Here is a 24,741-nt window from a genome sequence, read left to right as displayed (position 1 = left end):
AGCATAACATGTATTAGCTCTTCATTTCTGTTTACTTTCAAATCGTATTTTATCATACGGCTCTGCCACCTTTATCTATCAATCAGTTCATGGATATTTCCATCATTTCTACTTTTTGGCTATTATGAATAATGTTTCTATGAATATTCATGTGCAAGTTTTTAGGTAGACAACAGGTTTTCATTTCTCTTTTTTATATTGCTAGGAGCAGAATTTTCTGGGTCATGTAACTTTAATTTTTGAAAGAACTGAAAAATATGTTTCAAAACAGCTATTTGTTGTTGTTCTACAATTCACTCAGTCATGCCTGATTCTTGGTGACCCCATGGACTGCAGCACACCAGGCTTCGCTGGCCTTCACCAGCTCCCAGAGATTGCCCAAACTCATATCCATTGAGTCAGTGATGCCATCCAACCATCTCATCCTCTGTCGTCCCCTTTTCCTCCTGTCTTCAATCATCCCTAGCATCAGGGTCTTTTCCAATTAGTAGGCTCTTAGCATCAGGTGGCCAAAGTTTTGGATCTTCAGCTTCCCCATCAGTCTTCCAATGAATATTCAGAACTGATTTCCTTTACAATTGACTGGTTTGATCTCCTTGCAGTCCAAAGGACTCTCAAGAGTCTTCTTCAGCACCACAGTTTGAAGGCCTCAATTCTTCCAGGCTTAGCCTTTTCTATTGTTCAGCTCTCACATCCATACGTGACAACTAGAAAAACCATAGTTTTGACTACACAGACCTTTGGAGGCAAAGTAATGTCTCTGTTTTTTAATAGGCTGTCTAGGTTGGTCATAGCTTTTCTTCTAAGGAGCAAGCGTCTTTTAATTTCATGGCTGCAATCACCATCTGCAGTGATTTAGGAGACCAAGAAAAGAAAGTCTGTCACTCTTTCCATTGCTTCCCCATTTATTTGCCGTGAAGTGATGGGACCAAATGCCATGATCTTCATTATTTGAGTGTTGAGTTTTAAGCCAGCTTTTCCCTCTCCTCTTTCACCTCAACAAGAGGCTCTTCAGTACCTCTTCTCTTTCTCCCATAAGACTGGAATCTTCTGCATACATGAGGTTATTGATATTTCTCCTAGCAATCTTGATTTCAGTTTGTGCTTCATCCAGTCCAGTACTTTGCATGATGTACTCTGCATATAAGTTAAATAAGCAGGGTGACAATATACAGCCTTGACATACTCCTTTCCGTATTCTGAACCAGTCCATTGTTCCACATCCGGTTCTAACTATTGCTTCTTGACCTGTGTGACCTGGTTCTCAGGAGACACTTAAGGTGGTCTGGTATTGCCATCTCTTTAAGAATTTTCCACAGTTTATTGTGATCCACATAGTCAAAGGCTTTAGCATAGTCAATGAAGCAGATGTATTTCTGGAATTCCCTAGCCTTTTCTAGGATCCAACAGATGTTGGCAATACAATCTCTGGTTCCTCTGCCTTTTCTAAATGTAGCTTGTACATCGGGAAGTTCTCAGTTCACACACTGTTGAAGCCCACCCCAAAGGACTGTGAGCATTACTTTGCTAGCATGTGAAATGAGTGCAATTGTGCGGTAGTTTGAACATTCTTTGACATTGCCTTTCTTTGGGATTGGAATGAAAACTGACCTTCTCTAGACCTGTGGCCACTGCTGAGTCTTCCAAATTTGCTGGCATATTGAACACAGCACTTTCACAGCATCATCTTTTAGGATTTTAAATAGTTCAGCTGGAATTCCATCACCTCCACTAGCTTTGTTCACAATGATGCTTCCTAAGGCCCAGTTGACTTTGCACTCCAGGATGTCTGGCTCTAAGTGAGTGATCACACCATTTTGGTTATCCAGGTCATTAAGATGTTTTTGTATAGTTCTGTGTATTCTTGCCACCTCTTCTCAGTACTTCTGTTTCTGTTAGGTCCCTACCATTTCTGTCCTTTATTGTGCCTGCACTGAAAGATGTACTTCCCAGGCCGGTGGGTGTCCAACATGCTACTGGAGAAGAGCGTAGAAATAGCTCCAGAAGAAATGAAGAGGTTGAGCCAAAGTGGAAACAACACCCAGCTGTGAATGTGTCTGGTGGTGAAAGTAAAGTCCGACACCATTTAAAGAGCAATACTGCATAGAAACCTGGAATGTTAGGCCCATGAATCAAGGTAAATTGGAAGTGGTCAAACAAGAGATGGCAAGAGTGAACATGGACATTCTAAGAATCAGTGAACTAAAATGGACAGGAAAGCGTGAATTTAATTGATGACCATTATATCTACCATTGTGGGAAAGAACTCCTTAGAAGAAATGGAATAGTCCTCATAGTCAACAAAAGAGTCCAAAATGCAGTACTTGGTTTCAATCTCAAAAATGACAGGATGATCTCTGTTCATTTCCAAGGCAAATCATTCAATATCACAGTAATCCAAGTCTATGCCCCAACCACTAATGCCAAAGAAGCTGAAGTTGAATGGTTCTATGAAGACTTACAAGACCTTCCAGCAGTTAACACCAAAAAAAAAAAAAAGATGTCTTTTTCATCATAGGGGACTGGAATGCAAAAGTAGGAGGTCAAGAGATACCTGGAGTAACAGGCAAGCTTGGCCTTGGTGTACAAAATGAAGCAGAACAAAGGCTAACAGAGTTTTGCCAAAAGAATGCACTGGTCATAACAAACACCTTCTTGCAACAACACAAGAGACAACTCTCCACATGGACATCACCAGATAGTCAATACCAAAATCAGATTGATTATATTCTTTGCATCCAAAGATGGAGAAACTCTATACAGTCAGCAAAAAAAAAAAAAAAAGACCAGGAGCTGACTGTGGCTCAGATCATGAACTCCTTATTACAAAATTCAGACTTAAATTGAAGAAAGTAGGGAAAACCACTAGGCCATTCAGGTATAACCTAAATCAAATCCCTTGTGATTATACAGTGTTAGTGACAAAACCGCTCTACCATTTCAAATTTATACCATCAGTATGTAAGAGTTCCTATTTCTCCACGTCATCACCAATACTTGTTATTATTTGACTTTTCAATTATAGTTGGGAGAAGGCAATGGCAACCCACTCCAGTATTCTCGCCTGGAAAATCCCCTGGATGGAGGAACCTGGTAGGCTGCAATCCATGCGGTCGCTAAGAGTTGGACACGACTGAGCGATTTCACTTTCACTTTCCACTTTCATGCATTGGAGAAGGAAATGGCAACCCAATCCAGTGTTCTTGCCTGGAGAATCCCAGGGACAGGGGAGCCTGGTGGGCTGCCGTCTATGGGGTCGCACAGAGTCAGACACGACTGAAGCGACTTAGCAGCAGCAGCAATTATAGTTACCCTAGTGGGTGATATCTTATTGTGGTTTAGGTTTGCATTTCCCTACTAGCTAATGATGTTAAGCACCTTTTGATGTGCTTATTAATGAAAGTCACTCAGACATGTCCAATTGTAACCCCATGGACTATACAGTCCATGGAATTCTCCAGGTGAGAATACTGGAGAATACTTTCCCTTCTCCAGGGGATCTTCCCCACCCAGGGATTGAACCCTTGTCTCCCACAGTGCAGGTGAATTCTTTACCAGCTGAGCTACCAGGGAAGCCCAACAATACTGGAGTGGGTAGTCTATCCCTTCTCCAGTGGATCTTCCCAACCCAGGAATTGAACTGGGTCTCCTGCATTGCGGGTGGATTCTTTATTAGCTGAGCTACCAGGGAAGACCATGCTTATCAACCACCTGTGTATTTTCTTTGAAGAAATGTCTCATTTAGAACTTTTACCCATTTTAACTGGGTTATTTATTTTTTATTATTGAGTTAGGAGTTCTTTATATATTCTGGATACAAGTCTTTTATCGCAGGAGATTCCAACTTCTGGGCCGTGCACCGGTACTCTTGCCAGATCAGCAGCAGCATTAGATTAGAAATACAGTGCACAATAAATGTAATGTGTATGAATCACCCTGAAACCATCCCCACAATCCCCAGCTCATAGAAAAATTGTCTTTCACAAAACCAGTCCCTGGTGGGGACCACTGCCTTTACAGATATGTCATTTGCAAGAATTTTCCCCCACTCTGTGGGTTGTCTTTTCCCTTTGCTAATGTTGTTCTTAACACATGTGTTCTTAACTAGTTAAGAACTAGTTTTAACTTAAAACTTAAGTTTAACTTAAAACTTTAAGTTTTAACTTAACTAACTTTAAGTAGTTAAAGTAAGCTTTCAGTGAACAGAGGAAAGGAAAATGAACCACACACCCTCCTAACCACTGATAACCAAAGCAGTAACAGCACGTTGGAAACCAACCCATGGGCTATTCTCCCCTTCATTCTTAGCAAGAGATTTCCCAAGTATTAATATTAGAACAACACATGGATTGCTCTTTTCTTTTTAAATAATTATTTTTCTTATTTTCATCAAATGCAATGTTAATATTTTCCTTTGCCACACCACACAGCATGCAGGGTCTGAGCTCTCTGACCAGGGATCGAACTCACTCCCTTCATTGCAAGGCAGATTCTTAACCACGGAACCACCACAGAGTCCAGGATTGCTCTCTTTTGTTCCCAGACATTTCCTTGTCTCAGTACTTCCCAGCTTCCCTTGCAGCTAAATATAACCACACAACTCCATCAAGGCCAATGGTATATGAGCAAAACCAGTGTGTGTTTCCTCTGGAAAGTGTTCCTACTACAAGAGACAAGGCTACATAGTACATGTGAGTAGGCGTCTTTGCCCCCAGGTGACTAGCAAGGTAAATGCACAAGATGGGGCATGTCTGATACCAAGAAGTGTATCAGCTCTGACCTGGTCACCTTCAGGCTTACTAACAAAGAGAAGAAACTCATCCTCTACACTGTTTAATGTATTTTATTATATTTTGAGTTTTTCTGTTGCATGCAATCAAATCTGATCTGAACTCATGTGACAGTGACGTGCATGTTCTTGATTTACATGTGCACAGGTCAAATTCAAGGCCAGGCTCCATTTTGCAGTTTATGAAGTGTTTCCTATTGTCACAGTGTTAACTTGACTGCTTTTCCAACATAAAGAATAAAAGACTAGCAAAGACTGAAACCAGAAAGAAGACAAGATAACTTTACATGAAACATGCAATCAGTGGTGAAATGCTGTATACGAAGGTCCACAATAGAAATTCTGTACACACCCCATTAGAAACCTATCTGCAATACCCACACACTCCAAAATGGGTTAAGTGCATTTTCTTTCAGCAGAATGCAAACGTGGGCACTCACAATGCTGCAGTGCGCACGGAAGAAAAGGACAGTTCACTGACTGTTGCCTGATTGAATCTAATCCCAGTCCTGTCTCTGCTAAGCAACAATTCAATTTCATTTAATCCAGCACAAATTTGGTGAATGCCCATCACATATAAAGCACTGCATTGGGTATTGCAGTTCATGAGATGAGACTCTTATCCTCAAGGAATTCATAATCTAATAGACAAGGAACAAATTACTTCTAATTCCCAATAGTCTGCTTGACCGAGAATCAGGGAAAGAGACAAAATAATTCCCATTCAATCCCATTCAAACTTTTTGCGAAATTATGCCTTAAAAATCCCCAGAATTAGGGTAGTGACTCTCTCTCCCTCCTTCCTGATTTTGTCCTAGAAGTAGAAGACCAACAGCAACACACTGCCAGTGGTGGGTAAGAGGAAAATAAGGGCCCCACAAATACACTACCCACTGGTAATATCCAACCTGAACAGACTGAGGTTATTCAGAAATAAGAAAACAAACCAAAGACAACAGAATTCTATAATACAACTGAAGAGTCACATGACCCCAGAGACCCAAGGAGACACACACGTGAAAGTCTTCCAAGTTAACCAAAAAGCTTGTGAGAAAAAGACTACAATGAGACACACTACTTAAAAAAAAATCTATATATTATTAGTATTTATACGATAGGGTTGAATTATCATACCTATATAAAATGTTGGGTCGGTAAAGAGCATATACCTTGTCTCCCCCATGAATTCTTGGAAACTTTATAAAAACCAATCAATCACTCCCACTCTGGCATTGATTGAAATGGCTAGCACACACCCCAGAAGCAACTATAAAAATGGCTATAAAAACCTGAAGTTCACGAAGGAGATCCAGGTATAGACAATAAATGGGGAAGTTTTTACAGACATATAGATAACATGTAAAGTCCTGAGGCTGGACAAGATGGTTAGAGAGAGATCTAAAGATTGAGCTCCATGGAATCTAAAATATGACACAAGTGAACATATTTATGAGACAGAAATAGACTTGCTGAAATAGAGAACAAACCTATGGTTGCCAAAGGGGAAGGAAGGATTGGAAGCTTGGGATTAGCAGATGTAAACTAGTATTGATATATATATAGGATAGACAAAACAACAAACTACTGCTATATAGAACAGGGAATTATATTCAATATCCTGTGATAAATCAGAACAGAAGAGGATATAAAAAAGAATATATACAGATATGTGTACATGGGGCATATATAAATATATATGTTGCTGTTCAGTCACTCAGTTGTGTCCAAATCTTTGGAACCCCATGGACTGCAGCATGCCAGGCTTCCCTGTCCTTCACCACCTCCTGGAGCTTGCTCAAACTCATGTCCATCCAGTCAGTGATGCCATCCAACTATCTTGTCCTCTGCCATCCCCTTTTCATGCCTTCAATCTTTCCCAGTATCAGGGTCTTTTCCAATGAGTCAGCTCTTTACATCAGGTGGCCAAAGTATCAAAGCTTCAGCATCAGTCCTTCCAATGAATATTCAGGATTGATTTCCTTTAAGATTGACTGGTTTGATCTCCTTGCAGTCAAGGGACTCTCAAGAGTCTTCTCTAACACCACAGTTCAAAAGCATCAATTCTTCAGTGCTCAGTCTGCTTTATAGTCCAACTATCATATCCACACATGACTACTGGAGAAATCATAGCTTCAACTATATGGACTTTGTTGGTAAAGTAATGTCTCTGTTTTCTAATGCACTACCTAGGTTTATCATAGCTTTTCTTCCAAGGAGCAAGCATCTTTTAACTTCATGGCTGCAGTCACTGTCCACAGTGATTTTGGTTTCCATTGTTTCCCTATCTATTTACCATGAAGTGATGGGACCAGATGCCATGATATTCCTTTTTTAAATGAGTTTTAAGCCACCTTTTTCACTCTCCTCTTTCACCCCATCAAGAGCCTCTTTTAATTTCGCTTCGCTTTCCACCATAAGGCTGGTGTCATCTGTATATATGAAGTTACTGATATTTCTCCCTGCAATCTTGATTCCAGTGAGTGCTTCATCCAGCCTGGCATTTTGCATGATGTATTCTGCATATAAGTTAAATAACCAGGGTGACAAAATACAGCCTTGATGTACTCCTTTCCCAATTTTGAACCAGTATGTTATTCCACATCTGGTTCTAACTGTTGCTTCTTGACCTGCATACAGATTTCTCAGGAGGCAGTTAAGGTGGTCTCGTATTCCCACCTCTTTAAGAATTTTTCACAGTTTCTTGTGATCCACACAGTCAAAAGCTTTAGCATAGTCATGAAGCAGATGGTTTTCTGGAATTCTCTTGCTTTTTCTATGACACAATGGATGTTGGCAATTTAATCTCTGGTTTCTCTGTCTTTTCTAAATCCAGCTTGAACATTTGGAAATTCTCGGTTCACATACTGTTGAAGCCTAGCTTGGAGAATTAGAGGATTTTGAACAATACTTTGTTAGCATGTGAAATGAGTGCAATGGTGCGGTAGTTTGAACACTCCTTAGCACTGCCCTTCTTTGGGACTGGAATGAATGACCTTTTCCAGTCCCGTGGCCACTGAGGAGTTTTCCAAATTTGCTGGCATATTGAGTGCAGCACTTTCACAGCATCATGTTTTGGGATTTGAAATAGCTCAACTGGAATTCCATCACCTCCACTAGCTTTGTTCATACTGATGCTTCCTAAGGCCCACTCGACTTCGCACTCCAGAATGTCTGACTCTAGGTGAGTGATCACACCATTGTGGTTATCTGGGTCATGAAGATCTTTAGATAGATAGATAGATAGATAGGTAGGTAGGTAGGTAGGTAGGTAGGTAGGTAGATAGAGATATATACATACATATATATGGGGCTTCCCTAGTGGCTCAGATAGCAAAGAATTTGCCTACGATGTGGGAGGATCTGGGTTGGACCCCTAGGTCGGGAAAACCCCCTGGAGAAGGAAATGATAACCCACTCCAGTACTCTTGCCTGGAGAATTCCATGGACAGAGGAGATACACACACACACACACACACACACACACACACACACACACACACACACACACACACATATAGCTGAATCACTTTGCTGTACAGCAGAAATTAACACAACACTGTAAATAAAATTAAATAATTATAATAAATTTATGCTTCAGTAGAAAAGAAAATTTTAAAGGAAAAAAAAAAAGTACTGAGCTCCAGAGAACTCTGATAACAAAAAGTCTAGGAAACGAGGAAAGGTATCACAGAGGAGAAGGTGAATGGCCACATCAGACGCTGCTGCCAGGGAAGAACAGGAAGACAGAGCTGACACTGCAGGCGGCGGCCTGAGCCCACGATGACCTTCGCAGAACACCGCAGCGGACGGGCGGAGGCCAGGGCCCGGCGAGAGAGGGCCCAGAGGAGAACAGCAGGAAGGGAACACGAGCCCTGAGTACACGGGAGCCCTGAATATTGGCGTTTCTTGAAGAATTCCTGTTGTGTATGAGAAATGAATCATGGGCAGCAGACAAAAGGGAAGACAGGGCTCTTTCACTGGTGATGGCGGTGGTATTTTTTTTTTTAAGATGGATAAAATTAAGAGTGTTCCGTAGACTGAGGGGATCGTCCAGTAGAAAGGGCAAAACAGGCGTCAATGAGAAAGCAAAAGAAGAACTACTTGTGTGACATCCTGGAGAAGTAAGGAGGGAAGGCGAAGAGGGAATGGAAACAGCTGGACACAGGCTGGCTGCTGACGGTCCCCATGGCAGCGGAGGGAAGGCAGGGTACCCGGCGCCGACGAGGGAGCGGACATCCATTTCAGGGGAAGAGCTCTTCAAATTAGTTCTAAGTTCACAGAGTTCACAGCAAAACAGGACAGAAAATCATCAGGAAAGGGAGGCCGTCCCAGAAGCTTAGAGAGAGGGGGAAATATAAAATATTCATCAACCAGGAGAATAAAGGAACTAAGAAAATGGAAGATGATTTGTGGTCAGGGTTAATGGCCTAATCTGAGGCCAGTGGTCATGAATCTGAAGTGAATACACCTTTCCAGGAAGAGAGAAGGCAGCGGTGAATCCTCCTCAATCTGGAGCTGTGCAAACAAGTCTAACCATGGCAGGGAAGGGCAGCGGGGTTGAGTGTATTGAAAAGAGTGACTCTAACAAACGACAAATTCACACACTGAAATCCCATTCACACATGGAAAGAAGTGAGGGTGTGAGGGGCTGAGAAAAGGAGGATCCGTTGATTGCAAGCGAAGGCTACTTACTAGCGAAGAGTAAGCTGAGAAGAACAGAAGGTGGTGTTGGAAGGAGGAAGCCTCACAGTTGAGATGACCGACGGGGTACCCATCCCAGAGATAAGATCTAAGGAGTGAGCACGAGCGGAAATGGCTGAGGGAAGGTGAGGAACAGAGGACTGAAGGAGGGGAGTCCACGGAGAAAGCTGCAAAGTCCTACACGGAGTATCTGAGGTCACACTGAAATTACCAAGTATAAATGGAAGGGAACTGAGACACACCGATACACGGAACTTAAAAAGTCTACACGTAGTTCCAAACACGGAAAAAAGGAAGAAAAGTACAGATTGTAGACAGAGATACTTTGAGGGTGAAACCATGTGAATGGACGGAGAGACAAACACCACAATGGGAAATACACTTCAAGGTGCAACGGCGGCAAACGGACAGGCTGCCCAATTCGGGGGAGGACCAGCCTGGTTCTCTGCGGTGACAGTCACAGGATGCAGAGTTGCAGGAGGTACAAGGTCAGCTCGAGTCCAACGCTGCTGAAAATGCCGAGGGCTACACCCAGTTGCCTGCTATGTGTATCAATGAACGGCCCACAGCAAGCCAACCCAACAGACCCACAACCGGAGTCGTCATCTTCCTCCATCCTTGTGCCTTCTGGTTCTCCCATCTTAGTAAACGGCACCACCTAGTTGCTCAAGCCAGAAACCTTCTCCTCCTTCACCCTGGAATCTAACATCCAATGTTTCTGTAAATTTCTCTCTAAAAGTCTTACTCAAACAGAACACTCTGGCCTCCATTTCTGCCACCACCACACCAACCCATAACCCTTCCAACCACTCCTGCCATTTCTAAACTTTCTCTACTTTGCCACATTGGGTTTTGAAAATTATGAACCTATCACTCAACGCCCTACTTAAAACCATTTAATAAATTAAGCTTGAAACCTCAAGGTCAGGCCCTGACCCCCACTGTCAAGCCTTGTCTCCATCCTCCCCGGCTCTCTGCTCCAGTGATGTTGGGCGTCCATCCCCAGGGGCACCTCACATGGACCACGCTCTCTCCTATCTCCAGAACTTTACACATATTCATCCCTCTGCCTGGAATGTGTCTCAATCAATCCCAGCTGACTCCAAATACATCTTCAGTTATCATTTTAGACGTTAGATCCTCTATGCCTCTCTTGAATCATGTAAACTAGATTACTGGTCCACCTCCACCCAGTTTCCAGAAAGCAGCTCTGGGCATCAGTGGAAGTAAATTAGAGATTTCTTCAAGAAGAAAGCAGCTGAGAGAGTAAGGATCCAGGTCCCCAGCAGGCACGCATGCTAAGTCACTTCAGTCGTGTCCGACTCTCTGTGATCCCATGGACTGCAGCCTGCCAGGCTCCTCTGTCCACGGGATTCTCCAGGCAAGAATACTGGCATGAGGTGCCATGCCCTCCTCCAAGGGACCTCCCCAGTCCAGGGACTGAACCCACATCTCTTATGTCTCCTGCATTGGCAGGTGGATTCTTTACCACTAACACCATCTAGGAAGCCCTCCAGGTCCCCTACCTCACTTTAATAAGAGAACTCTCTTTTTTTCTGATTTATACACGCCTAAGTGTAAAGTTTTTATCTGAAAAGAAGACATCCCTATAGAGCAGTTTGAAAACCACTAAAATCAGTTCAGTTCAGTTCAGTTGCTCAGTCGTGTCTGACTCTTTGCGACCCCATGAACCACAACATGCCAGGCCTCCCTGTCCATCACAAACTCTCAGAGTTTACCCAAACTCATGTCCATTGAGTCGGTGATGCCATCTAACCATCTCATCCTCTGTTGCCCCCTTCTCCTCCTGCCCCCAATCCCTCCCAGCATCAGGGTCTTTTCAAATGAGTCAGCTCATCACATCAGGTGACCAAAGTATTGGAGTTTCAGCTTCAACATCAGTCCTTCCAATGAACACTCAGGACTGATTTCCTTTAGGATGGACTGGCTGGATCTCCTTGCGGTCCAAGGGACTCTCAAGAGTCTTCTTCAACACCACAGTTCAAAAGCATCAATTATTCTGCACTCAGCTTTCTTTATAGTCCAACTCTCACATCCATACATGACCACTGGAAAAACCATAGCCTTGACTAGATGGACCTTTGTTGACAAAGTAATGTCTCTGCTTTAAAATAGATCACCTCTAATATCTTCCCCAGTTCTGAGGGTCTCCATACAAGACACCATCAATATGAAAGTAACTCCACAGTAACCACTCATCAACCTTTATGAGGGGTGGAAAGTACTGGGTTGGTCAAAAAGTTTGTTCGGGTTTTTCCATAACATCTTGCAGAAAAACCCAAACAAACTTTTTGGTCAATTCAATAGCTATCATTGTAATAAGGATCTCAATGAAGAAGAGCATTTGGCATGATCAAGGTCTTAGAGAAAACACAGGACTGGGAAAAATACAAATCACATTAAAACAATAAATGGAAGTACTAGAATTACCTTTTCAAAGAAATGCAGATGAACCTCATTTGACACATTTTCTGATAAGACATCACTGCTGACTCACCTCTGTCAACTATTTCAAAGACAACACACTTACACAGTTACACTCTGATGCCTGCAGCAGAGCAGTTAACAGCCTGGGCTCCAGAGGCAAATGCAACAGTTCAAACATCAGCTCTTCCACCTACTAGCTACATGACCTTAGGAGAACCACATAAGGCTCCATTTTTCATCATAAAATGAGAAGCATAATGTCTACCTGACAGAGCTGGGCTGAGCATAAAATGAGGTAAAGAAGAGAAGAATTTAGAACACTGTCTGGTACATAGAGAAAACTCAGTCAATGCTTACAATGGGGGTACTTTGTACACCCAAATATGTACAGCAAACATGTACCCAAATATGTACAGCATACATATTTACACTCAAGTTGTATTATACAGCCCAAATCTTGTCTTAAAGTTTTTCAACTTATCCTTACTGGCTTGAAATTTAACCTCTTTTACAATGACATTCTCTTTTTTTTACAGTCTTGGCAAAAGCCTTATTTAAAAACCATTTGTCCTTTTCATTGTATTTCCATATTACCATGGTGCATAAGCACACATTTTTATGTCCCTGGTCTTCAATGCATTTATTGAATGAACCCCACAGACTCAGTTATATCATCTGACGAAGAGGAAACATTAATTATTTTTGTATTCTTGGGTCCTGATCTGAAACGAACTTGTGTTTAAAAAATCTCATATTGTAAACTTTTATTATAGAAATATGAAACATCATTGTCTAGAGACCATTGTTGCCCAAAACTAGGGCTGGCAAGGAACCTTCATACCATCAGTCATTAAAAAGAAATATTCTATGAGCACCATGATTTCCCTTAGTACTATGGAAGGACACAGAAATAAATGCCAGACAGGTAGTAATCCTGACAAATGAGCTTTGTTTTTCTTTTTTTTACTTCTTTCCCTCCAGCTAAGACTCTTTTCTAACTAAATAACTAAAAGTCATATCACAAGAAAAAAAGATAACTCGTCTTTGAATAAACAGAGCTTGCCCGTGACCTTCTATTACCTTTCCATATATACATGGAAAATTCCCACACAGAAAAATGAATACTACTATGTATGAACAGCCACAACCACCTCTTTTTAGCTCTATCACCTACTTCCTCATCTTCCCACCTTACACTTTTAGTGCCAGAAAAGGAGGCTTGGATCAACAATGAAACACCCCAAGGTCATTGTTTAAGTGACAATACCAGCAAAGTGACTGCAGACTTCGGCCAAGGCTAAGCTGTCATTCCACAGCGAAACACGGCAACCAACACAGAACAGCCCACAGTGAATGCACAGCTTGGAAATATAGAAACATAACAGTCTCCCAGGCCACAGAAATCCAAGTTGCAATTAACTATCTTTTAAATCATTTTCTTAAATGACTCTTTCCACGAAGTCCAATAATTTCAATAACTTACCGGTCAGCAGCTTCCACGTCAAAGCAAAACCTTCTGTCAATGGAGTCAGTATGTCTCCTGGTACATTCTTTCAAAAAGAAGACCTCTCCATCCCCCTGCAAAGAATCATTTTAAGTATTTTCAGACGCTACAGTATAAACATACACAGAGTTAAGTATCCTATACTTGATGGGAGGAGGGAGGCAAGGTTCAGATTTTAGGTTCCTCTATTCTATTCTCTTTTGAACCAGCTTATTTAGAACTGTCGCCATTTCTGTCACTGACCTTTTCTTAAGATTTTTTAGACCCTACTTCAATTACAGTAACATTAAACCAGACCTTTTGAGTGCTAATTTTAAAAGGTGGATTAACAATATAGTTTCCACATATCTATATTTGTTATTCTTATTGCCCTCTTGTTAAAAAAAGAGATCATGTGTTTGCATTTCACATTACATTATACCACATGAAACAGCCCACAGGTAACTATTTCTGACCTACAAAAACTTCAATTCCATAGGAATCTACCTAAAAGTACACGAAGGACCTTGGATCAGCCATTGTGATCATCTAAAGCTAGAACCATTCCATTTATGTGTGTGTGTGCTCAGCTGTGCCCAAGTCTTTGCAACCCCATGGACTGTAGCCCACTAGGCTCCCCTGTCCATGGGATCATGCATGGCAAGAATACTGGAGTGGGTTGCCATTTTCTTCTCCCGGGGATCTTCACAACACATCTATGTGTTTTGCTGCTTCCTCCGTGAATCACCCTGAATTTACCTTTACTGAGTGTTCAGTTAAATATGGTACCATTTTATCCCAGATACCATTAAAGCTCTTCAAGGGCTTTAAAAAGCAGCAGAAAACAGGAGACAGAAGCAATGCAAAAACAGGTTCTCAGTAAGAAACTGTAAGGAGTCTGAGAAACACTTCTGCAATGTTCTAGTATTTTCTGGAATGTGAAGATCTCTAATATTAAACCAGCATTCAGATGTTAAAACCATTTGAAATATCACAGTCATCATATTCTTAATGCATTTATTATTTGGGGCTAAAACAGAAAGCCACCACTAAGCAGATGTGTGTCGGGGACTTGATCGGCTCTGATAGCAAACTCACACTCCAACCTCGTGCTTAGCTGGTCATTAAAGAGTATGGGGAGGGGAGGGGGTGTTCAAGAGGGATGGTTCGTATGCATACCTATGGCTGATTCATGTGGATGTATGGCAGAAACCAACATCACTGTAAAGCAATTACCCTCCCACTAAATATAAAATTTTTAAAAACTGGAAAAAGTGTACAGAGATACACAAGTTAATCCATATTTATCCTTTCACTACAACTTCTGATTATATCAGTGGTCCTCAGAGCTATAAAGTAATCACGAGCATTTGGTTGATGAGTTGCACACAGTTGCTGATCATTCCTGGTGTTTGCTCTTTTATTAGATTTGATGCTTCACTTAACAACAAATTTTGCCTTCTCTGTGTCTGATATGTTCTTAACAGATTATTCCTGATTGTATCCATTAAACTTTAGTTACATTTGACAAAAATAAATGACTGTGATCTTTAAAAAAGAAAGAAAAAAAGCACACAATAACCAAAAAACCCATCCCCCTCCAGGGGTGACATCCTCGCTTCCTCTTCTTTACCATGGCCACGATTTTACATGTCTATTTTGATATCACAAAAATGTGTTTCTATTACAAGCAGCTTTAAATAGTTTTCAGGAAGATGCAAAGTATGTGTAAACAGAAGTGAACTTGGGTTAATTCTGTATTCACAGAAGCAAAATTATGCCCATCCACCCAGCAAGCAATGAATTAACCTTAAAATGTATCACCAGTTACAGTCAATGTTAGTGAAAGGAGCTCTGTGTTGACTATTATTGTTGCTAAGAGCTACAGCTTCTGCTTTAAAACAAAGACCACCTTTCCCACCCAGACAGCTCCTGTGGGCTTCTCGCATACATTTCCTGTATCAGGAGTTGCTGTGGTGTTTATTTCTACAGGAGGTGTAAACTAAATGGTGAGTGTCTAAGTGAGAAGGTTAAAGTCTGAATGAAAAGCAGCAAAATTCATTACAGATCATCTACTCTGTAATCTTCTCATTTATGTGAATTTATGTGTGTACATGTCTCAGTCAATAAAGACTCCGTGAGAGATGTGGGTTCAGTCATCGGGTGGGGAAGATTCTCCTGGAGGAGGAAAATGACAACCCACTCCAGCATTCTTGCCTGGGAAATTCCGTGGACAGAGGAGCCTGGAGGGCTATCCCCCATGGCGGGGATAGCAAGAGTCGGACACGACCTAGCAACTAAACCAGCACCACCACGTGGACACACCAGGCCTTCCCCGTAAATCCTAAGCAGTCAGCCCACTGAGTCAGGAAAGCATGCTGAAGGTATTAACTGTATCTTCCAGTAACAGGGACATCAAATAATTCTTTAAAAAAAAAATTCTGACCATAAAAATCCTTGCCAATAGGACGTCCAGTAGCTAAGACTCCGCGTTTCCAAGGCAGGGGGCCTGGGTTCAACCCCTGGTCAGGGAACTGGAGCCCACATGCCGCATGTAAGAGATCTGCATGCCAGGACTAAGACCTGGTGCAGCCAAATAAATACATATTTTTAAAATATGTTTTAAAAAACACATGCCAGCAATTCAGGAAACACGGGAATCATTTTCTGGCCAATTTTATTTAGGAAAAAAAAGACAATTTTTTCATTCTAAAAACAAAAAAGAAGGTATTTATCATCAGGGAATGGAAACACCATTAAACTGACGCCCTCAAAGACCACCTCACAGACAGTACAAAGTATAAAAAGCAAACACTTACAAGCTTCCCCCCGGATCTGTGCTCAAACGGGATCATGGTGAACTTCTTGGCTGCTTTCCGATACATGCAGTAGTGTTTGACCCAGCTGGAACCAAATGGAGGAGGCCCTTCAACAAGAAACAGAACTTTACATGTTTCCTTATAAACAGATATGCAGAATTCTATATTGCTAAAGAGAAAAAACCCAAGAAACGGCAACTAATACAGCTCAAGGTAACAAATTAGCAACACAGCTAATCTAAGACAAGGGAAAAACTAGGGGAAATAAGAGGGCACATAGAGACAGTTTGAGAAAAGGTCCTAACAGTTCTCAGCAACAAATACATAATTTAAAGACATATTTTTCATATAATCTGCTAGACTGTTATCTCACACATTAAAATCTCCTAATGGCAAACTATACTTTTTTGTGTGTCTACATATGAATAGCTCATGAGAATTTCAAGAATTCCACCAGATATATGTGATGGTTTTGGATTCAATTCTGGCCTCTCAAAATAACAGAGTTGTAGAATCACAGTGCAGAAAAGCATGTAGACTATAAATCTATCTAGTGTTTTAAGCCCACTAAAGCACCTTGCAAGCAGCTATCCTTACTAACGATGTCAAAGTTAAACTTTACAATGAAGTATGAGACCTCCCTGATGGTCCATTGGTTAAGAATCTGCCTGCTAATTGCACGGGACAAGAGTTTGATCCCTGGTCTGGGAACGAAGATCCCACATGCCTCAGAGCAACTGACGCCACGTGCTGTAACAGAAGCCTGTGTACCACAACTAAACAGGAGCCCCCACTCACCATAATTAGAGAAAGCCCACTCGCAGCAACAAAGACCCAGAGCCACCAAAAGTAAAAATAAATTTAAATGAAGTATGAAGAAGATAAGAGGGAGTTGTCCACATATGCACCAGAACATTTCTGGAACCACTTTTTACCTCTTGCTTAGTCAGTATTACAACCATCAGAGGTCTCAAGAGAAAATGGTCCCAAGTCGGAAGACCTAGAATGGTCCCATCACAGCAAAGGAAAAGTGAGGTCCCATTCAGTATGATAATTTTTACTTTAATCAAGAAAGGACATTAAAATAAAGTCAACACTTATTATCAACATCATCGCATCTGAAAACAAATAAAGCTTAAAAATATAGATTTTTATACCTAAAAATCAAAAAGAACAAACTTAAGAGAGGGGAGGAGGACTCATTTAAAAGAAATGCATTTAGCTTTAGGAAAAATGAATTACATCACCTTGGGTGAAGGGGAGATGAAACGGGTCACTAGACCACAATAAATCTCATCTCAAACCACCTTTAGGGCTGGCCCAGAGTTTGTGAACCCCTGGTATGAGTGTGTGTGTTATCAACAGCAAGCATACGTACTCTGTTCTATGGTTCATAAAAACACTGCATAGGTATTTCATTCAACACCAAAAAAATACCTCAAGAGAGGATAATTATATTACTGTCTTTTTAATCTAAAAAAATCTTAGGCTTAGACTAAATGCCTGCAAAATGGCAAAGCCAAACCTCAGAATCTCTTGCCCAGATATCATGGTGCTTCACTAATTAAGCTGCCATCCCCTCCTGACTCCACCGGACCCCACTCAACCAGCCCTAAGCACAGAGATTAGGGACGGCTTCTCACACCGTCCAAGCTTCAGGCAATATGACAGAAAGGGTGCAACACAGACTCTGTGTGTGTGCGCATATGTGTGTGTGCGTACATGTGTGTGTGCGTGTGTGAAAGTCACTCAGTTGTGTCCAACTCTTTGCAACCCCATGAACGACAGCCCGCCAGGCTCCTCTGCCCATGGGATTCTCCAGGCCAGAATACTGGAGCGGGTAGCCGTTCCCTCCTCCAGGGCATCTTCCCAACCCAGGTCTCCTGCATTGCCGGCAGATTCTCTACCATCTGAGCCACCAGGGAAGCCCAACACAGACTCAAGTCTCAGACAGTTCCAGTAGAGAGGAGGCGCAGGACGGAAGGAGCATTGTTAACCCTCAGTGCTTCTGTGTTCTCACTGGTAAATGGGGTAATAGCAGCACCTTACAATTCACAGGGCTTTTTTAATGCACTAAATAAAACAAGATGGATAAACAGTTTAGCACAGTGCCTGGCATACAGCTAATAAGTGAAGAATTCTGTCACTGTGGTTTTTTTTTTGGTCCAATTTCAGCCCCATCTCTCTCAAAGTCAGTAAGTTATCCAACAATTATAAGTCTAGAAAAGCTTCTTGTGATTTTTTTCACTTGACTGTTAAGAAGATCTAAAAAAATTAGAGGGGGAGGAAAGGATTGAGAACTTGGGATTAGCAAATTAGTAATACACATGTATGGATGTGAGAGTTGGACAGAAGAAAGCTGTGAAGAAAGCTGAGCACTGAAAAATTGATGCTTTTGAACTGTGGTGTTGGACAAGACTCTAGAGAGTCCCGTAGGCTGCAAGGAGATCCAACCAGTCCCTCCTAAAGGAGATCAGTCCTGGGTGTTCATTGGAAGGACTGATGCTGAGGCTGAAACTCCAATACTCTGGCCACCTCATGCAAAGAGCTGACTCATTGGAAAAGACCCTGATGCTGGGAGGGATTGGAGGCAGGAGGAGAAGGGGACGACAGAGGATGAGATGGCTGGATGGCATCACCGACTCAATGGACATGAATTTGAGTAAACTCCGGGAGTTGGTGATGGACAGGGAGGCCGGGTGTGCTGAAATTCATGGGGTCGCAAAGAGTCGGACACGACTGAGCGACTGAACTGCATATACAGAATGGATAAACAAGGTCCCATTCATTGTATAGCACAGGGAACTATATTCAATGTGCTATGATAAATCACAATGGAAAAGAATATGAAAAAGAAAACAAATATATGTATAACTGACTCACTTTGCTGTAAAGCAGAAATTAACACATTATAAATCAACTGTACTCCAGTAAAAAACTTTTTTAATGAAATATTCACTCTATACACAGTTCAATAGCTGTTTTTCCTAATAGCACCTTTAGAAATGACATGATTTTGCCATTCAACCAAAATTTGTAGAAATAAATTGCCTCTCAGTTTCTTTTTTTGGCGGGGGGAGGGGGGAGACTAAAAAAAAATTAGACAAATTTACAGTTCTGCCATGCCAGTAACCGTCCTTGATGAGGCATTAAGACTAAGCCCACATTAAAGAAGGGCAAATAGAAAAAGAACCGCCACTCTGCCCACTGCATGTAACATGATCACCCGGATCACGTGGCTGTTCCCTGAGTCTCTCTGCTACAAAACCGGTCAGTTTGAAAACTGGTTGCAAGAGTTCCACTTGGCAAATGAAATGAAAACTCTAAAGCACCCTAACCGCAGTCAAGGGCGGAGGGGAGGGAAACAGGAAATACAGGAACACTCTCACACACCACCCCTTCTGCGTCTGCGTGCTCACTCCCCGAGTCATGTCTGACTTTTCAACCCCATGCGCTGTAGCCCGCCAGGCTCTTCTGGCCATCAGATTATCCCAGCCAAGAACCCTGGAGTGGGCTGCCATGCCCTCCTCCAGGGGATCTTCCTGATCCAAGAATCGAAGCCTAGTCTCTCCCGTCTCCTGCACTGGCAGGAGGATTCTTCATCACTAGCGCCACCCGGGAAGCCCACTACTGCTTCTGCTAACCAGCAATCAGGCTCCACAGTTGAAGAGGTAAACCGCAACAGCCTCATCATTAAAGTAAGACCAAACTGTCAAAAGTCTGAAAGCATGGTGGGGTGCTTTAATTTCAAAATAAGGATACTCTACACACTGCACATTCACTGAGACAAAACAATGCTGAAAATTCAGTGAGACACGTTAGCAGGTCATCTAGGAATTTTTTTTCAGTCATATGCAATTGCCCTGATAATTTTAACAAGGACAAAAAATGATCTCAGACAAGTATCCAAGAACTGATGTGAAAGCAGGAGAGACATACGCACTTCCTGACTTCAACGTGGAAGAACAGGGCTCTGGGGGGTGCAGGTGTATATGAGTATGTGGGTGGCTGGGTGTTGGTGTTAAAGACGAGGATGAGAAGAAAAGAGGAAAAAGCTAATACCTACCTCGCTTTCAGATGTTACCAAGTCATTCCTCCCTTGCAAGCAAATTTTAACAAAGTGCGACAGAGAATCGGTGGGTTGCGGCTAGAAAGCAGGGTACTCACAGAGTCCCTAATCTCACCATCCTTTCCCTAGAGCAGGAATGTGTTTTCCCCCCTAAAACTGCAACCTACACCTTCAGACAGCAAAGAAAGTGGTAGGAAAAAGTACTCCCAAAATATCAGAGAGTAATTACAGTGAGAGTTTTAAAATAATTTTTAATGAGTTATTCACCCCCGCGGGAGAGTCTCTTACTTTTTTCCTGTACATACAGGTAGCCTTCCGCTGTGAACTGACTTGCTCGTTTGTGGTCCTTGGGATTCTGTCTGATCTTGTTCATAAGTTCTTCCACTTCTGACCTTGTTCCTTCAAAACGATTCCGTGTCTGAAATGGATTTAAAAAACACATGTAAGTTTTAAGTTCATTTTTAAGTCATTTTAAGTACATTTTCAAGTCTCTGGATAGCTATAATTAAATTTGTAGCATTTTTCTACCAATTTCTCAAAACACGCCCATTCCTTCCATCGTCTCTTCTTTGTTGAGATTATTGTGCAAAGAAAAAATTAGTGGTTAAGTAGTTAATAGACATATAGAAACAAAGGTTACTAGAGGTTATTTATTTTGAAGATTTCTAACACCAAGAATAATTCCATTATTCAACATAAAAATTCATGCCTGCATGTCTCACAATATTATTAAATCTTAGGTTTAAAAATATATATGTAGGCCATAAAAGGAAGTCTTTTCTTTGCAACAATCAATCTGACTCATTACCAGCAATATATCTTAAGTATTCAGAATCTGAAAAACTTAATTCTACTTTTCAAATTATTAAAACTCAGAGTCATTTTTCCCAGGCCGTGGTAATTGCACTTGAAAATGACATTTCTTCACAGAATAAAGTGGGGGGGGGGGGGGCGCGGGAATCTCACCTACGAATAATGTCTTTGATATCTAAAGAGACAAATCACATTTCTGAAGCCCTGGAGACGGGATGTCAATATCTCTGTCAAACGGCTAGACTGCAAACGGACATGGAAGGTGAAGTGACAAAATCACCCAGGCAAACCTGACGAGTCAGCACCACCAAGTTTCCGGACATTTCTTTCATCTGCACTCAAAAATAATTGTATTAATACCGAAAAACTGCTGATGTGAAACTGTGGAGGAGCTGAGATGAAAAATTATTATTGAAATTCCTCCTCTCTCCTCCCTATAATGAAAGGGGTTACCAAGGGTTCTAAATGCAGAAAAATGATAGACTGGTCCATTTTTAGAGGGGGACGGAAAGTCTGATAAATGAAGATTGTAAAGGGGAAACTTAACCACAGAGGCTTTATTTATTTTTTTTTTTTCCCAGTGGGTTTTGTCATACATTGATATGAATCAGCCATGGATTTACATGTATTCCCAATCCCGATCCCCCCTCCCACCTCCCTCTCCACCCGATTCCTCTGGGTCTTCCCAGTGCACCAGGCCGGAGCACTTGTCTCATGCATCCCACCTGGGCTGGTGATCTGTTTCACCATAGATAGTATACATGCTGTTCTTTTGAAATATCCCACCCTCACATTCTCCCACAAAGTTCAAAAGTCTGTTCTGTATTTCTGTGTCTCTTTTTCTGTTTTGCATATAGGGTTATCGTTATCACCTTTCTAAATTCCATATATATGTGTTAGTATGCTGTAATGTTCTTTATCTTTCTGGCTTACTTCACTCTGTATAATGGGTTCCAGTTTCATCCACCTCATTAGCACTGATTCAAATGAATTCTTTTTAATGGCTGAGTAATATTCTATTGTGAATATGTACCACAGCTTCCTTATCCATTCGTCTGCTGATGGGCATCTAGGTTGCTTCCATGTCCTGCTATTATAAACAGTGCTGCGATGAACAAAGGGGTGCACGTGTCTCTTTCAGATCTGGTTTCCTCGGTGTGTATGCCCAGAAGTGGGATTGCTGGGTCATATGGCAGTTCTATTTCCAGTTTTTTAAGGAATCTCCACACTGTTCTCCATAGTGGCTGTACTAGTTTGCATTCCCACCAACAGTGTAAGAGGGTTCCCTTTTCTCCACACCCTCTCCAGCATTTATTGCTTGTAGACTTTTGGATAGCAGCCATCCTGACTGGCGTGTAATGGTACCTCACTGAGATTTTGATTTGCATTTCTCTGATAATGAGTGATGTTGAGCATCTTTTCATGTGTTTGTTAGCCATCTGTATGTCTTCTTTGGAGAAATGTCTGTTTAGTTCTTTGGCCCATTTTTTGATTGGGTCATTTATGTTTCTAGAATTGAGCTGCAGGAGTTGCTTGTATATTTTTGAGATTAATCCTTTGTCTGTTGCTTCGTTTGCTATTATTTTCTCCCAATCTGAGGGCTGTCTTTTCACCTTGCTTATAGCTTCCTTTGTTGTGCAAAAGCTTTTAAGTTTCATTATGTCCCATTTGTTTATTTTTGCTTTTATTTCCAATATTCTGGGAGGTGGGTCATAGAGGATCCTGCTGAGATTTATGTCAGAGAGTGTTTTGCCTATGTTCTCCTCTAGGAGTTTTATAGTTTCTGGTCTTACATTTAGATCTTTAATCCATTTTGAGTTTATTTTTGTGTATGGTGTTAGAAAGTGTTCTAGTTTCATCCTTTTATGAGTGGTTGACCAGTTTTCCCAGCACCACTTGTTAAAGAGGTTGTCTTTTTTCCATTGTGTAGTCTTGCCTCCTTTGTCAAAGATAAGGTGTCATGTGGTCTTAACAGCCAACACGCCCCCTTCGATGTCCCACAGGCTGGCCTCATCGGGGGATGGGACAAACGGCCAAGGACACGGTACCTTCCTGAGGCACCGCAGGTGAGATGGACAGACCGGCATGCGTGTCTGGGGCACTGGGCCTGCCGAAGGGGAACGAATGAGCCAGAAGCACAAGCGCAGAGCGCAGCGGCTCCCGGCCGGGCATCTCCACGTGTAGGTGAGGCGGAGGCAGAGCGGTCGGAAGGAGCCCGCACAGAAGGCTGAGGAGGACTCACGGGGAGCACTCGGCAGCTTACTGAGGACGAGCCTGACACTCCGGGACACGGGAAAAGGCTTCTCAGTGACTTCTTCTCCGCCCATCTCTTTGTGGGAAATTAAGGTTACCAACCATGTGTGCTAAGTTCTAAGCAGACTGAGGCTATAAGCCAGGTGAACCATTTCAACCGGCAGCCTGTCTTCAAGTTTCGCTTACAAGAGTTCATGTCTGAGTACTGTTCATTCCCACTGCAATCCTGACTCTCTCAAACTATTCTGGTGTATGTAAGGTAGTCCATGGGGTCGCAAGAGAGTCAGACATTGCTTAGCGCCTACACGGCAACAAGGTTAGCCCCCTGACCCCAGGGGTCCACATCAGCGGGCCACGCAGGGACGGTCCCTCTGGAGTCCCCAGGAGAGGCTGACGTGTCCCCGCACCTCGCCCAGACCCGGCGGGCCAGCGGTTCCTCAGGCACGTAGCCTGAGCGGTGACCCGGCCCACACGCAGACGGCTGTGCGCGGGACTTAATGCTCTGCCGTGGCTGCCTTCAAATTCTTCATTCTTGAATAAGGGGTCCTGCCTCCTCATTTTACACAAATTATGGGTTGGTTCTGCCTGAAGGTTCTCATCCAGACCTGCCTTGCCCTTGACAGGTGAGCTACAGACAAGTTATACAGTCAGGTAGTGGAGGAAAAACAAACCCCCCGCCCAAGAAAAATATCAAGATAATAACCTCATCTTCTAAACTAACTATGGAACATGGCTTTTACAACACTGTGTTCCACTGTCTGCAGAAGTCTTCCAATACATCACAGCGTCATTAGACTAAATGTTCTATGGACAGAGAAGCTTTGAAGTTAGGACTAACCCACACATAGACACTGTGACATATTTTTAAACTGTGTTAGTTATGTCACTGATATTGGGGCAGGGGGGGGCGGTGAAGGGAGGAATCGACTTTTATTCATATGACTCAGCAGAATGTAATAATCTTAAAATCAAACTGACAAATGAATTACAAAACATGAGAGGTTTCATTATCTGTATTCCCAATTGTAGGAAACTATACCAAAATAACTTAGAAACAAGATCTACACAAAAACCCCTCATTCTCAATTTCTAAGATCATAAGAAGTTGAAGGTCAGGTAGCAAACAGTACAGAGATTCCTATCTTTCTCCTGGTATGTCTTCCAGGATGAGCTAGGAGTTTGTCCCAAAACTCACTCACTATATTCTCAACCACGTTTGAAATTATACTAAACATAACTTGAACAGCTTTTCAAGGAGGAGACTTCCAACTCCCAAAATCAACTAAAGTTTTGAAATGAAAAACATCTACCAACTCCTGATCAAAATCACGTTATAATGTTTAAAAGATTACGCTGTGCTGTGCTA

At 42.1% G+C, this 24,741-nt stretch overlaps 1 protein-coding gene across 2 annotated transcripts in view; it reads right to left on the bottom strand.

Annotated features, from left to right (window-relative positions):
* Positions 1–24,741, bottom strand: part of ARHGAP10 (Rho GTPase activating protein 10) — a 358,558-nt gene that overhangs the window by 185,487 nt on the left and 148,330 nt on the right. For both annotated transcript variants that reach the window (XM_043902572.1, XM_043902573.1), the window contains exons 8-10: positions 20,598–20,727; positions 16,241–16,347; positions 13,422–13,516 (exon numbers count right to left, since the gene is read on the bottom strand). In XM_043902572.1, the coding sequence (XP_043758507.1) occupies positions 13,422–13,516; positions 16,241–16,347; positions 20,598–20,727 (332 nt within the window). The remainder of the gene's footprint in view (positions 1–13,421; positions 13,517–16,240; positions 16,348–20,597; positions 20,728–24,741) is intronic.

The sequence above is a fragment of the Cervus elaphus genome, chromosome 5 (genome assembly GCF_910594005.1).
Source record: "Cervus elaphus chromosome 5, mCerEla1.1, whole genome shotgun sequence".
NCBI lineage: Eukaryota > Metazoa > Chordata > Mammalia > Artiodactyla > Cervidae > Cervus > Cervus elaphus.
This window is presented reverse-complemented; position numbering and strand designations above follow the sequence as displayed.